Raw genomic sequence first — 16,031 nt, 5'->3', positions numbered from 1 at the left:
TACTTGTTTTCTATTGAATATCTATGTTTATTTATAGTAATATTTGGTGAGTATCAGCTGTACTCATTGTACTGTATTAAAGTGCTTTAGTAACAGCAAAACTGGAAGCCCTAGTTATTAGCTCCTTAAAGATGTAGAATGTTATTGGTAATCATTGAAGGACACATTTATAAAATGCTGCCTGTTACATGATGTCTCTCTGGACCCATTAGATAATATTCTCTTCTCTTCAAATGTAACATATGCCTCTATTATGCTTTCCATATTAAACTATAATTGTTTACATCCATGATGCTCCCTCAAGGATCTAAGCTTCTTAATTAAGAGGTATAATGACCAGTGCTTTATGCTTTCCATATTAAACTATAATTGTTTACATCCATGATGCTCCCTCAAGGATCTAAGCTTCTTAATTAAGAGGTATAATGACCAGTGCTCACTGGTCATTATACCTCTTAATTAAGATGCTCACTGAATATTTATGTGGTGAATAAGGGATTTGACAACAGTTCATACTTGTGTAATACTTCCTTTAAATATAGGAGGGTTGATGAGTAACCTCTTTAGATTGAGACACTATACTGTGCTGCTTGATATAATCACAGTTGTATGTTTGTCTATGTATGTGTATTTACTGTTACTTGTTACTTGTTTTTTTCAGTTTCAAGTATGTCCCAAAAGTCTCTGTGTATCTACTCCTGGACATCGTATTGATCTTTTTCAGAGAAATCCTAAAAGTGTCCTAATAACTGATTTCTTTGGAAGTGTACGGAAAGTGGAAATTACTACTGAGACTATTCATTTGAAATGGGATTCAGAGATCTTGGAAAGCAGGTATTCTTCTTAAATTATTATTTCAATAGAATATTCTACTCATAATTTTTAAGGCTTTAGGAAACATTAAGAGAATAATGTTAGTGTTTATAAGTAGTTTACTATTTTTACCTAGTCCTAACCTTATTTAAGCAGTACACTTTCCAGATTTGTAAACAAAAGCCATAAATATTGATGGGATGCTAGGGTCATGATTAGATTATGTTGGCATTCCAAAATAGTGTGTTGGTTGTAATAAACTTGACACTTGTTAAAAAGGCAATTGCCTATAGCTCTCCTTCACAGAGACATGCATTTCTGTTGAGGCTCTAGGTAACACATCAAGTAAAGATAGGAGAGATTTGTGCCAATCACAACTTCTGGAGGAGTGGATTGTGTGTCAGCAAGGAGTATGCATGCATGTTCATGTGAGAGCTTGAGAGAAATTAGTTGACGGGTTTGTGAAACAGTTTAACTATAATGCTTAAGGTTAGTCCTATACATATTACCAAATTCATTTTATAATTTCCATTGAATCTAAATCTATAAAAGATAATATATACCTTTCCTTAATTATATGAACATTTAATTAATTTTCTTTATAGACAACAACTGGTTTTATACTTTTTCTGTGCTGAGTTTCTATTCTCTCAATAGGTGATGGTTACATAGTAGTAAATGGATACTAGAAGTGATTTCAGTGGAATTCTACTAAGATGATTTCAGTGCTATTCTGAGTTTTGTTATATATTCTTGAAGAATGGAATTTTGCCTCCTCAATTTTTTATGTATATTAGTTTGGAACCAAAAGTGGTTAATGTTGAAGGTTATTTTATCTTTAAAGAGAAAAATAAAGTTTTAAAGCCAGTCTCTCAGCACTGCTAAATTGGAGCACCCTCTAGTGTTTATAAATTTTTTTTTATTGAGGATGTTGCTCCTTACCAAGTGGTTTCATAATTACCGGTATAAGCTTGGCTTGGTGGTATGTACATATAGTCCAAGCTACTCAGGAGGCTCAGTCAGGAAGATTGCTTGAGCCCAGGAGTTGGGTATCAATGTGGACAGCATAGACCCCATTTCCTAAAGCAAAAGAGTTACTCATCTACTTTCTTTAACTAATTTGTGATAATTGATTTTCTGTTGTGGCCTGAGAATTTTGAATAAGGAACATAATCTCATTGCATTTAGGTGTAGTATAATATGTATGGTGTATGTAGTATAATAACTGGAAGTTTATTTAGATGACATCATTGTATGTAGGATGTAGATGGGAAGTTTATTTAGAGAAAAACGTTGGCACCAATAATTCCAGATATGTGCGTGTGTGTGTGTGTGTGTGTGTGTGTGTGTACACACATATTTCAAACATCAGGTAAAGTATCAACACAATGTTAAAAGACTGACAATTATATTTTGAGAAATATTTCTATATATATTAAAGAAACAATGTAGTCCATTGGTTCAGATCTGATATTTGTGTCATAGTATAGTTGTTTAGTGTATATTTCTAATAAGATATAATAGAAAATTAGTACCTAGAACTGACCAGAGTAGCTATGTGAAATAAGGACTTTTTTTTGGTCTTTTTCTGAACTAAAGGTAATTCGAGGTGTTTTGTTTTGTTTAGTTTTTTGCTGGTCTTAGGGCATGGCATGAACTCAGGGCCTGGGTTTTGTCGCTGAGCTTTTGTGTTCAAGGTTAGTGCTCCACAACTTGATCAACAGCTCTACTTCTGGCTTTTTGTGGTTTAATTGGAGAAGAGTCTCAAATTCCAACCCAGGCTGGCTTCAAACCACAGTCCTCAGATCTCAGCCTCCTGAGTAGCTAGGATTATAGGTGTGAGCCACTGGCACTCGGGCTCTGAGTACTAAAGTTTTATTAGGGGCAAAATCATAATGCTACACTGAACATGAAGTGCAGATATCTCTGACACATTTATTTCATTTCCTTTGGATATATACCCAGAAGTGGGATCACTGGATGATATGGTAGTGCTGTTTTAGAGAGTTGAGGATCCTCCACAGTATATTCTGCAACAGCTGTACTAATGGCTTTCCCTCCCTAATGGTGTGTAAGGGTTTTCTTTTCCTACATTCCTGCAAGACATCACTTATTATCTTTTGTCTTTTTGATATTAGTCATTTCAATGGCTGTAAAGTTATATCTCAGTGTATCTTTAGTTTGTCTTGCTCTGATAATTGTGATGTTGAGTATTGTTTTCATATATCTGTGAACAATTTGTCTCTTTCTATTCAGTTTCATTCATCTTCAATTTTTTTCCAAAATTAATTATTTCAAATAACTACTAAGTTGAATTATTTATTTTGGGTTTTTACCTGTTATCATCAGATACATGGTTTACAGATACATTAATCTATTTGGAGGTTATTTTTCCACTGTTGATTGCTTGTTTGTGGAGAAACTTTTTATTTTTACTTTCATGCCTTGCATTTGTGACCATATCATTCCCAAAACCACTGTCAGGAAGCCATTTTCCCATGCTTTTATCTAGTAGTTTTGTAGTTTTAGATTTTTTTTTTTTAAATGCTAGTCCTGGGATTTGACCTCAGGGCCTAGGTACTGTCCCTGTGCTTCTTTTGCTCAAGGCTAGCACTCTAACACTTGAGCCATATGCAACTCTACTTTCAGCTTTTTTGGTAATTGGAGACTTTCCTTCTTGGGCTGGCTTCACACTGAGATCCTCAGATCTCAGCCTCTGGGGTTTTCTCCTGAACCATTGGTACCCAGCTGTTTTAGATCTTTTTAAATGTCCTATTTTTTTTTTTTTGGTACATTGCTAGTGATGGAACCTAAGATCTTGCAGTTGTTACTATGAAACCAAGCCACCCAACTCCTTCAGTTTTGGTTCTAAAAGTATGGATGTATTCTGGAATGTTCATTCTGCTTCTTTGGTCTGTGTGGTGTGTGGATTTGTTTTTGGCTCGGGGAGGAGCTTGCTATTACCATGCTGTTTTGATTATTTTGAAACCAAGCAACTAAAAGAACTAATGTCTCCAGCTTTGTTCCTTTTGTTAAGCTTACCTTGGCTATTTGGTCATCTTTTCTTTGGTTTTGTACAAATTTTAGGACTGATTTTTCTGTTTCTGTGAAAATGTGCTTAGAATTTTGATAGAGGTTGCATTGACTCTGTAGAGTGCTTTGAATTATATAGGCAGTTTACCAGTGTTCTTCAAGTCCATGAATACAAGATTTCTATTTATTTGTACCTTTTTCTCATCAGTATTTTTCATAAATGTATAATGATTTTCAGTGTTGTTCCTTGGTAGTTCATTAGTTAAATTTATTCCTAAGTGCTTTGTTTTCTTCATTTTTTGATTAATCTTGTGAGTGAAATTGTTTCCTTCCTCTCTTCCTTTCTTCTTCCCTCACCCTCTTCCCCATCCTTTTCTCTGTTGTCATATCTACCAATAGTTCTTCCTACTCTTGAGAAGTGTACATTTTTATTGTTGGACCATAGTTTTTCCATTTTTACTCACTGATAGATATGCTTCCCCCCAGTTTTTGGAAATTATGAATACAATGGCTTTAAGCATTTGCATACAAATGTAAGCTTTTATTTCATTTGAGGGATTACCAGGCCATGTGGAAATGCATATTTAATTTTATTTATAAGAAACTTCTAAGTTATTTTCAAAATGATTATTATTTTATATTCTCACAAATAATTGTTCCATATTCCTACTTGCTTTTGTTATATTTTATATTTTCTTTCTTCATCTTAGTGGTTCTGATGGTTGTAGTAATATCTAATTCTATAGTAATATCCCACTGTAATTTTAATTTGTATTTCTAATGACTAGGGATGTTAAACATAATTTTATCTTCATATTGATCACTCATATACCTCTCATTTAGTATCTAAAGTCTTTTGCTCACTTTTACAAAGTTGTTGTTTTCTTATTAAAGTATAAAATTCTTTATATATTCTAGATACAAGTTCTTTCTCAGGTGTATGTTTTTCCAGTTTGTGAGTTTGCCTTTCATTTTCCTCAAGACATGTTTTAAAGAGTAGATTTAATGTTCATGGATTTCATTGATCTGTTTTTCTTTATCTTTAGTGTCCTTTGTGCAAAGAAAGAAGTTTTTCCTTACCTAAAGTCAGAAAGATTTTCCTTTAGAAGTTTTATACCTTTTACTTTTACTTTTGGCCTCTGTCCATTCTGAATTAATTTTTGAGTTTGACATGTTTGGTAGGGTTTGAAGTTAATTTTATTTCTGAATCAACTTGTCAATTTCTTAAAGAATCTCAATAGGAAGAAACCTATTGGGATTTTGATTAAGATTAAATTGGTCATGTCAACTTGGAGAATATGGATATATAACAATATGGGGTTCTTCAATCCACAGAGAAATCTCAACAGTTATTTAGGTATTAATTTTCCATTTGTTGGTTGCTCAAATTCAGAAATAGAATTGTTTTTTTTTTAATCATTCAGTATTTTGAGGTTTTATTGATTGATTCTGATGTTGAGAAGTCAAGTCCCAATGAAAACTTTAGTAGGCTTTTATTTTTTTAAGTGGAGAGTGATTGACAGGCTGGTTGCAAAATTGATATGGAAATGTAAAAGACCTACTATTAATGTATTAATTCATTGAATTGTGAATTCTAGAGTATTTCTTCTTATTTAGGAAATAAAATCAGAACTTAGGTGTAGATATCCAAAAAATTGGTCAGCATTAGACAAAATTAATTATGAATAATATATTATTCCCAGGGCTTCATGCATGCTAGCCATGCACAATGCCACTAAGCCATATATTTGCCATTTTCCATCTTACCATATCAAGTAATGTCACTCCACTCCTAAATGAAACCTTAATTTTCTAAGTAAATTAAGAATTGATTTAACGTCTATAATTTGCTGTTTCAGAGAAGAATGCAGCATAGTAGTGAAAACAAGGCCATAGGAATATGCCTTTTGTAGCTCTACAACCTTGGGAAAAATCACTTGAACTCTTCAGCTTCTGCCTCCATAAAATGGGGATGAAAACTGTATTTCCTAATAGTGTTTGAAAATCAGTTTTCATTTTGCTTATAAAGTGCTTGATTCTGTGCTTCAAATATTGAGGGTTCAGTACGTGTTGCAAATATTAAGAAAGTTTATCATATGCAGTACAAAGATTAACTATTATAATTCTATTTTCTGCATTCACTTAAATTATTTGTTCCATTTTTATTTATAAGAAATCATTTTTTTCTGAAATCTGGAGGAATCTCAGTTGTAGAAATACTGTAAAGAGTTGGGAAATTGTGTTCTACCAGAAGGTGGCAGTACTATCATATATTTGTATAAATGGAACCTTTCCCTAAATGGATTGTACCTTTGAATAAATAGTGGTGTCTGTTCCTTCAGATCATTAAATGAGAGAGAAAAACTTGGTATTGAATTGTCAGTTTGAAAAGGAATGGTAAGTACTTCTGTATGTGTAAGTTGCTTTGCTTTAAGAAATGTAACAATTAAAATAAAATATAAAATAACTAAATTTATAGGTACTATTGAGTTGCTACTTTTCTGGCACTTAAAAAATGTATATTGGTTTGTATGTTTTTGAGTCTATTAACAAGAAATTGAAAAACACCAGAAAGTTAAGATTTTTGTTTTAGAATCATTTGTAATTAGTAATCTTTATCTGTAGATTAGTGGGAAAATGTAGATTCAATTTTCTTTTGTGTGTGCGCGTGCGCGCAATCCCTGAGGATTGAATTCAGGGCCTGGCACTGACCCTGTGCTTCTTTTGCTCAAGGCTAATGATCTAACATTTGAGCCACACTGCCACTTCCAACTTCTTCTGAACACTTTATTGGGGACAGGAGTTTCATGGACTTTTCTAAAAGCCCAGGCTGGCTTTGAACTGCAATCGTTAGTTCTTGGCCTCCTGACTACCTAGGATTACAGATGTGAGCTACCAGTGCCGGGTAGGTTCATTTTTCAAACAGGTTATTTATGTATAAAACACTGAGATTGTAGCTATCAAATAAAATAAGAGGTAAAAGACATTTATGTTAGTGATATCAATCTGTAATTTCATTTTAGAAGTTGGCATTTTTATTAAAATCATAATATGCCTTTTATCTAGTTTTTAAAGTATTCTACAAGGTAGGCATTGTTAAATTGCCTTCCCAGTGCTGGGAGAAATCTTTGAAGCAACCTGGCACAGTAGCAAGAGCATGATGCTGAATGGACTTTCATTCATATTTTAATCTAGTTACTTCATTTGTGTCTTTGGGCCTATTCTTCAGTCTCTCTGAAGCCTTGTACCTATAGCATAATTATAAGAATTGAGGACAGTATATAAAATGAGCACACTTGCCACCAAAAACTTACCTTAATCATGTCTTTCCTTTAGTGCAAGAGACTTAGTGGAGTGTTAACATCTTTACTTGCTATACTGTGGTGCTATTTATATAGCTTGATTTGCATTTTTATCAGCCATGCTACATATGGCCCATTCTGACAGACATTGTTAGCTTGGTCTTCGTCTTACCTAATCTGTGAAGTTGATTAAACATAACAAAACAACCCTTCTTTGGGGGCCTGCAAACAGAGCTCCCTGCTACACTGCTGAATGCCAGTGATAAGTTGAAGCTTGAAGGGAACTTTTATCAGCAGGGGAATTTTTTGGAGCTAAATTTGTAGTGTTAAGTAAAGGTAGAAGTGTGACTGCATAGGTGAGTCATAATAGGTGTCTGTGAGGGTCAGGGTAAAAAATGATGGATCTATTTGTGTTTATCACATATACATAGTATGTCATCAACATTATATATTATAAAGTATAAGTTAAAACTACTGTAGTTGACCCTAGATATACATGTCAAAAGTTTTTATCTTTTCTGTAGAAATTATTATAAAAATTAAGTATAGAACACAAAGGTGAGCCTAAATGCATGGAGAAGTGGACCACTGTTAGAGTTAAAGATAAAGTATTATCATGTAGCTTCATCTAATTAATTTGTAAATACAACTGCTTTTAAGTTACCAGTGTTCAGTAAATGCCAAACACTGTTCTAAGAACTTTGAAATTATTAACTTGTTTAATACTCAAAACTGTAAGATATATAATAATTTTACAAATGATTACAGGTAACAGAGGTTTGTATCTTGTGGCTTTCTTAAAAGTGGAAGTGCTAGCTATCTGCATCCACATGCATACTCTTCACCATTATTGTCCTTCCAGAATTTGTCACGGAACTTAGTCATTAAATTCAGTTGGACAAGAATAGCCAAGGCCATCTAGATGACTAAGCAGAGAGTAGTTGTGGGAGAAGTATTTATACTTTTCTAAGCCTGTAATTATTAAAATAATATATCCATTCACAGTAGGTAAACAAATGTGAAAAAAGATTATAAAGCATTAAAAGAGCCAGGTATAGCAATACATGTTACGTAATTACTAAAATAATATGATATTCATTCACATTTGGTAAATAAAAATGCAAACGATTATAAAGCCTTATATAAGAGCCATGCATAACAATATGTTATAGACAAGATTTTATTTATTATTTTTAATGAAGGAAAGGATAATAAAAAATCATGCTGAAACAATTGTGTCTCAGCAACTCTTAGTTTAAAACAGTGTTTCTGTGACAAATATTAGAAAATCTCTAAAAGAGAATATTTTAGCTTCTATTGAATTTACAGTCTTGGTTGCAGTTACTCAACTCTGTTATTATTGCACAACACTGAAATTTGAATTTGATATAAATATATCATGAAGTATTCTTTTAACTTCATTTTTCAGCCATCTTAACATGTGAAAGTTCTTTTAGTTTTTACCATTAGCTCACAAAACAGACAAAAAAACAAGTGAAAAACATGAGAGGCTGTATTTGGGCTTATATAATTGAATGAAAAGACAAGTTACTGAATTGTTGACAGTATAATATATTAATAAAACAATTTTTGGATGTTTTTGTGTTTTCCTGTACATATAAAGCAAGACAATACCACTAGTATAGTGCACATATACTCATAGGTTTAATAGTATAAAGTATTGAGTTAAATACTCAAGATTACTTTGACAGTTTATTTCCCTGATACCATCCTCTTGCTCACCCTCACCAATGTATTCAAATTGCCCATGGTGCTACTAAAATAATTGTTTACAAGTACAGATTAGTAGATTGTGTGAATATTTAGTTTAACTTCTACCAGAGATGAGGTTACTTCTAAAGGCCCTGAAATGAGAACCAGAGCTTACTTTTCTGAGATTTTATTATACTAACATTACTGAGTTACTTGGGAGACCCTCTTTGAGCTGAGTTGTAAGCTGATAATAAAAGTAAAACACATTTTAACAAATAGGCCATAAATTAGTGTAATTTTAATTCTCTTGAAAACTAACTTTCTGATCTGTCTCATTTTAGGTCTCCTTTCTCTGCTTCATCTATTCTGTGAGCTTTTAGAATAATAATAACCAAAGTCATACCTTTTCTGTCAAGTTTTTAATTTGATAATTAGAAGAACGATCATGCCAGGTGTTTGGGTAGGGATCTCATCTCATGGGTGATGATGCTGCAATAGATGGCTTCTTGCTGCTATTACAAAAACAATCTTCATCAGCTCTTGGGACCTTTCTGGAATTGTGACATTTGGTGTTTGTTCCTGTTTTTTTTTCCCCCTAGTATCTTTAAATTCAGTAATGCCATTATATTTGTCAGTTATATTTTGCCCAATGTGTGTTATCAACTGTTTGACTACTTGGGCATGTTAGAAATTCAGTTTAAACCAGATAACAGTTTCTCTGCCTGTAATCCTAGATACTTAGATGTGAGGATCATGGTTTGAAGATGGTCCAGGTAAGAAAATCAATGAGACTCTTACTTCCAGTTAACCATTAAAAGCTGGAAGTGGAGCTATGGCTCAAGTGGTAGAGTACTGGCCTTGAATGAAAAAGCTAAGGGTCAGCATCCAGACCTTCACCTCAGTTCAAGCCCCAGTACTGGCACCCCTCCCCCCCCAAAAGAAACAAAGGGAAAGAAATTAGTTTTAAGATTTAGACTGTAATAAACTGATTTGTCTTTTATATCCTTGTACTTTTAAGTAGTTATTCTGACTAACCATACTCTAGAGGCTATACTGAGCATTGCATTAGATTTCTGTTTGTGATATTTAAGGAACTTTCTAATGGTTTTGGGTTACTCTAGGTAATGTGTTTTGAGTTACTTATTGTTCTTGAATTTTTGTTTGTATTGCGCATAATACTATGTGTCCACTTCCCTCATTTTAGTTTATTTTCAGTATTTGGAAAGATACATTAGCCTTTAGTCTGCAAAAAGCCATGTCGTTTTATATGTGAATAATCTAATTTCTATATGACATTATAGAATAAAAACTTCACTCTTTCTGAGTCAGAGATGACCTTATGCATGAGAATGGTAAAGAATTTTAAAGTGTTATTTCTGGAGTCCTTGGATAAGACAGAAGAAGAAGAGTTTTTGAGGGTTCTGGGCATTTATGGAAGAGAAAAAGAAAGCATAAAAGAAAATTTAATAAATTTAACAATTTAAATAATTTAATACATTTTATCATTTTCTAGCTACATTTTATGTATGCAGAGGATTTAGATAATATTTCATCTCATTTTCATTTGATATAGTAACCTATTGTATGGGATTTAAAATTAACAGCATCAACAATTTTCATTTGTTGTGTTTTACAAACCATCTTTGAAAAAAGATAATGTGAATGAGGATTAAACAGCTTTTCCTTTTTCTTCTTTATTGTTAAAGTGAAGTACAGAGGGGTTACAGTTTCATATGTAAGGCAGTGAATACTTTTTTTTTTTTTTTTTTGCCAGCTCTACGTCTTGGACTCGGGGCCTGAACACTGTCCCTGGCTTCTTTTTGCTCAAGGCTACCACTCTACCTCTTGAGCCACAGCGCCACTTCTGGCTTTTTCTATATATGTGGTGCTGAGGAATAGAACCCAGGGCTTCTTGTATGTAAGGCAAGCACTCTACCACTAGGCCATATTCCCATCCCCATTTGAGTACATTTCCCCCCTCCCCATTTCCCTCTCCCCTCATCAGTTGTACAGTTGGTTTATACCATATGGTTTTGTAAGTATTGTTGTATTGGTTTGTGTTTTTATCCTTTGGGAATGCACAGCTTTTTTATGCATAGGTCAGCCCCTTATTAAGTTATAAAAATAGGCCTTCTTAGTGAATGGAAAAGGGATATTCTTGGAATGGGGGCTGACAGGCCTGAAATGCTGAAAAAATAGAAATAGTAGGATGACTTTAAGAAATTAACTTTAGTGATTTGTAGGGGGAAGACTTCAGGTCTCTTTGGGATGTCAGCCACATGTAAATTGAAATTAACATTTGCATTTCTTTCTCTCTGAATTACTTTATAAGGATTGATCATAAAGGATAGATGACCTTAGGTCATCCTTTTTCCTCTGCCACTTGATAACCTGTCATTGTGGATGCTGAAAAGGCCGATATAAACATATAACAGAAACCAACATCTGTATAATATTAATGTATCTATACAGGCACACAGTAAAAGGAAAAATAAAAACAAAGGAAACTACATGAACAGTGTGGTGGTTCATAGCTGTAATCCTAGCTACTTGAGAAGCTGAAATATAAAAACCAAAAATCATGTGGGTGAATTGGTGCTCAATTGTATTCTAGCTATTCTGGAAGTATAAATAGGAGAGTAGCAGTCCAAGACAGACAGAAAGGAAGACCCCAGTCTGAAAAGTAATGAAAGCAAAAAGAGCCGGGGGTATGGCTCACCCGTGGGCTGAGTTCAGTCCCAGTACTCGTCAAAAGAAGAAGGAGAAGGAGGAAGGAAAAAGGAAGAAGAAAAAGAAAAACTAAACAACAACAAAAAAATCAAAACAAAAACTGAAAAACAACTCTTCAGCATGAAGAACCTATCTTCAGCAACTATGTTATGAGAGGACATCATGAGCCAGATATTTAAAAACTCCCACTAGAAAATTACAAACAACAAACAGATGTGTGCAACAGAAAGTGACTGAAATGAAAAGGAAATGTGATATTTATACATATTTACTCATTGGTTAGAATGATATTGTATTATTTGTAAAGTAATGGAAGGACACCAAAAATTATGTTAATGAAGTAATTAAGTCATGCCCAGAGAGACAAAGGTTGCATGTTTTCCATAATATGTGGAAGCTAGACTTAGCTTATACACATATAAATAAATATATTGGGTGGTATGCAAGGCTATACAAATACATTAACTGATTTATGGTAGAGAACTCTGTGTAATACTTTAGAAAGGCAAAGTCAAGACTCAGCAAATAAACATCAAGAAATAGATAGTTGAAGGGGTGGGACAGGGTTAAGGGGAAAGCGGTAAACTAATGAAGAGAAGAAGAAGAAGTAGGGGGAATGCAGTAAAAAATTCAATGTATAGTCTACAGATTTAATAAAAGTGAGGGAAGGGGTAGGTTGAGAGGGATAAGTGAGAATGTTAAAAGAAGTGACATTGATCAAGCTGCATTGTATTTATAAACAGCTTTGTTTAATGGCAACTCTTGTATTACTAGAGATTATAACATAATAAAATTAACAATTTTTTAAAATAAAAAATAGAAAATAAATTTACAAAGTATCCCAGCGAAAATAGATATTACCAAAAGTTGACATGAAGAATAGAAACAAAAGAGTCAAAAAATGATATTGAAATATGAAGTAAAAAGGAACAGAGAAAATGCTTGGCAAGCTCAATTGTATTCAGTCTGGTACTTGAACTAGAGAACCATATAGAAATATACACAGAATATTTTGAAGTTATAACTGGAAGCTTTGCAGAAATAAAAACTGGATTTTCATACTCAAAAGATCTTCTGTATACTTGAGCAAATTGATCTAGAACGGGCAACTTTTAAGTTACATCCTGGTATTAACCTTAAAATTCAAGCTTTTATGTTGTTTTTAATGTACTATGTGAAATTATTTCTTTTTCTTTCATTTGATTTATCCCTTGTTGTCACTGTATTTGACTTTGGTACCCTGGGTATTGTATATAAACTTACCTGAATTAGAGAAGGGAAGGGGAATATCAAAATGGTGATTGAAAGGGTAAAGTGTGAGCCATTGAAACAGTGATACAAGATAATATGTTGGAAATTAACTATACAACTTGGGGAGGGAGGTTTGGAGGGAGGGGAAGTGGGAGAAAAATGAGGGGGGTAGCAAGTTTGACAAGAAATGTACTCAGTACCTAACATATATAACTGTAACCCCTCTGTACGTCACCTTGACAACAAAATTAAATTTAAAAAAATAAAGTAAAAAAATAAAGTGATTGGCAAAATAAAAAAGTAAATAGGCAAAGGATGTCTGAGCCTCCAGGAGTGACATTGATCAACTTTGTATTCACAAACTGCTTTGTTAAATGGCAGCTCTTTATACAACTACTTAAAGATTATAATAATACAATTTTAAAAAAGAAATAAAAAAGTAGTAAGAACTGGAAAATGGAAAATTATTTAAATAAGCGGAACATCCAACAACTGTCATCTCTTAACTCACTAATTCTATCATCAGTCAATAACAACATATAAAAACAATATTGAAAAAAATGAATAATCATGCCAGGCTCTGGTGGCTCATGCCAGCAATCCTAGTTACTAAGGAGTCTGAAATCCAGAGAATCTCCTTTTGAAGCTAACCCACGCAGAACAGTCCTTAAGATTCTATCTTCTCTTATCTAGCAAAAAGCTGGGGTGTGGGCATTGCTGGTGCCACTGTATTCACACAACACATACATATACATTCACAGTGTATAATCACATTAACTGATTGTGAAACACTTAATAAATAAACTTTCATGTCCATTGGGATTCTTCCTAAGATTACGTGAGCACTGCTGTAGGAGCATCTTTGACAAAATGTTGCAGTTCTAAAGAAAAATTTCAAATTGATTCTTGGTTGTTAAGTGCTGAAATAGTGAGATATGTACTGTCCTGATAACTGCAACTAACATACATAGTTCAGCAGAAAGTATATAAAATAGAAATATGAATTTTCTATAATCATTTCTTGATTTTTTTAAAGAATTTACTTAATGGGCTAGAGGCATGGATTGAGTTGTAGAGTGCCCACATAGCATGCTTATTAGCCCTGAGTTCAAGCCCCAGTATCAACCACAACAAAAAAGTCACTCAAAACAAATTGCCAAATTTCCAATATTTTTTCATAACTAAAGAAATATCTTTTGTATTGGTTAAGAAATACTTTGTGAGTGAGTGGTTACTTTAGACCTTTGAGGTAACTAGTGAAGAGTGACTTTTTCATAGTGCTCCATACTTTGGAATTACTGTTCATGATGTGATTCTACTTAGTGAAATCTCTGGTCTCTTGAGACAAATCCAGACAGTGGCATTAAACTGATTCTCTCCAGTATTCTTTCTACCATAGACCACACTAAAAAGAAACAGTTAAAAATATTTTGGTTTTACTTGAAAATATTCCTGTTGAAGAAGGGGGAAAAATGCGTGTATTTATACTTTTAATATTGAGTTGTGGTATGTATATTATTGATAAGTGTTTTTTTTTTTTTTTTTTTTGGCCAGTCCTGGGCCTTGGACTCAGGGCCTGAGCACTGTCCCTGGCTTCTTCCCGCTCAAGGCTAGCACTCTGCCACTTGAGCCACAGTGCCGCTTCTGGCCGTTTTCTGTATATGTGGTGCTGGGGAATAGAACCTAGGGCCTCGTGTATCCGAGGCAGGCACTCTTGCCACTAGGCTATATCCCCAGCCCTGATAAGTGTTTTTTAATATATAATTTATAAAACTTATTCTGCGTGTCTGGGTATGTGTGCACGCGCGTGTGTGTGTGTGTGTGTGTGCGCGCGCTTCATTATTTTTTTTTCTTTTTGCCAGTCCTGGGGCCTGAGCACTGTCTCTGAGCTTCTTTTGCTGAAGGCTAGTACTCTACCACTTGAGCCACAGTGCCACTTCTGCCCTTTTCTGTTCATGTGGTAGTATTAAGGAATCGAACCCAGGGCTTTAAGCCTGCTAGCAAGCACGCTACCACTAAGTCACATTCCCAGCCTTTTTTTTTTTTTTTTCTGTTTTCTTGAGCATGTTCTTTGTAGTACAGAGTTTTAAGTCCTCCTGCTTGTGCTTCTTCCCTTTGTCACCGGAATGATTGGTGAAAGCCACCATGCACAGCTATTACGATTCAGTCTCAATTTTTTTTAATAATTACTTATTTATTGTCAAGGAGATGTACAGAGAGGTTACAGTTTCGTACGTCAGGCCATGGGTACATTTCTTGTACTATTTGTTACCTCCTCCCTCATTCCCCCTTCCCTCTCCCCCCATGAGTTGTTCAGTTGGTTTACAAACAGTTTTGCAAGTATTGCGTTTGGAGTCGTTTGTCTTTTTATGCTTTGTCTTTCGATTTTGGTATTCCCTTTCACTTCCCTAGTTCTAATACCAGTATGTACAGTTTCTTATGTACTCAGATGAGATATAGTGGTAGTGCGGTGACAACCACAGGAAGGGATACAAGAGGATCAACAATAAAAGCTACGGTTTCCCATGGCATGTTGAAAGTAATTTTAACAGTGATATAACACTCATTTCCATAACATGGAGTTCATTTCACTTAGCATCATCTTCTGTGTTCATAAGGGTATAGTTGTTGGGCTCTTGTGATCCTCTGCTGTGACTAGCCTAAACCTGTGCTAATTATTCCCTATCAGTCTCAAATTTTTATGCCTGGGCTGGCCCGGAACCTCAGTCCCTGATCTTTGCCTTTCAAGTAGCTAGCATTACAGTCTGATGTCACTGTGGTCTGCTCAAAGGTTTTAAATTTTATGATTTCCTTTTTTTTCTCTTGTTGCTGTGCATTTTTACACATGAAAATATTGATAAACATTTTGAAATGGGCATTGTGCAATACATTAGTGTTATTTTGTTCGTGGTAAAATCCTTCGTGGTAAAATAAACTATAGTAGTTTGCTAAGGTTGCTGTAACAAAATACTAGACCAGATCACTTAGACAAACATACCTTCTTAGAGGCTGGAGTGCAAAGGATGTTGTTAGGAATGAATTCCTTTTTTTTTTCCAAATAAAATATTTATTTATTTATTGAATAGGGACATATATTAACTACAAACACACAAAAGACTCCAAGATGCCCCATAAATCATCCACACTAAGGGCAATGCACACCTCACAGTGTTTGAAGCTGTGATCTCT

The 16,031-nt window shown here is 34.0% G+C and overlaps 1 protein-coding gene across 2 annotated transcripts in view; it reads left to right on the top strand.

Moving 5' to 3' along the window:
- Pigk (phosphatidylinositol glycan anchor biosynthesis class K) overlaps nt 1-16,031 on the top strand; it is a 97,738-nt gene that overhangs the window by 52,649 nt on the left and 29,058 nt on the right. For both annotated transcript variants that reach the window (XM_048351611.1, XM_048351610.1), the window contains exon 9: nt 662-834. In XM_048351611.1, the coding sequence (XP_048207568.1) occupies nt 662-834 (173 nt within the window). The remainder of the gene's footprint in view (nt 1-661; nt 835-16,031) is intronic.

The sequence above is a fragment of the Perognathus longimembris genome, chromosome 7, assembly GCF_023159225.1.
Source record: "Perognathus longimembris pacificus isolate PPM17 chromosome 7, ASM2315922v1, whole genome shotgun sequence".
Lineage (NCBI taxonomy): Eukaryota > Metazoa > Chordata > Mammalia > Rodentia > Heteromyidae > Perognathus > Perognathus longimembris.
The sequence above is the reverse complement of the archived record's forward strand: the minus strand, read 5'-3'. Positions and strand labels throughout refer to the sequence as shown.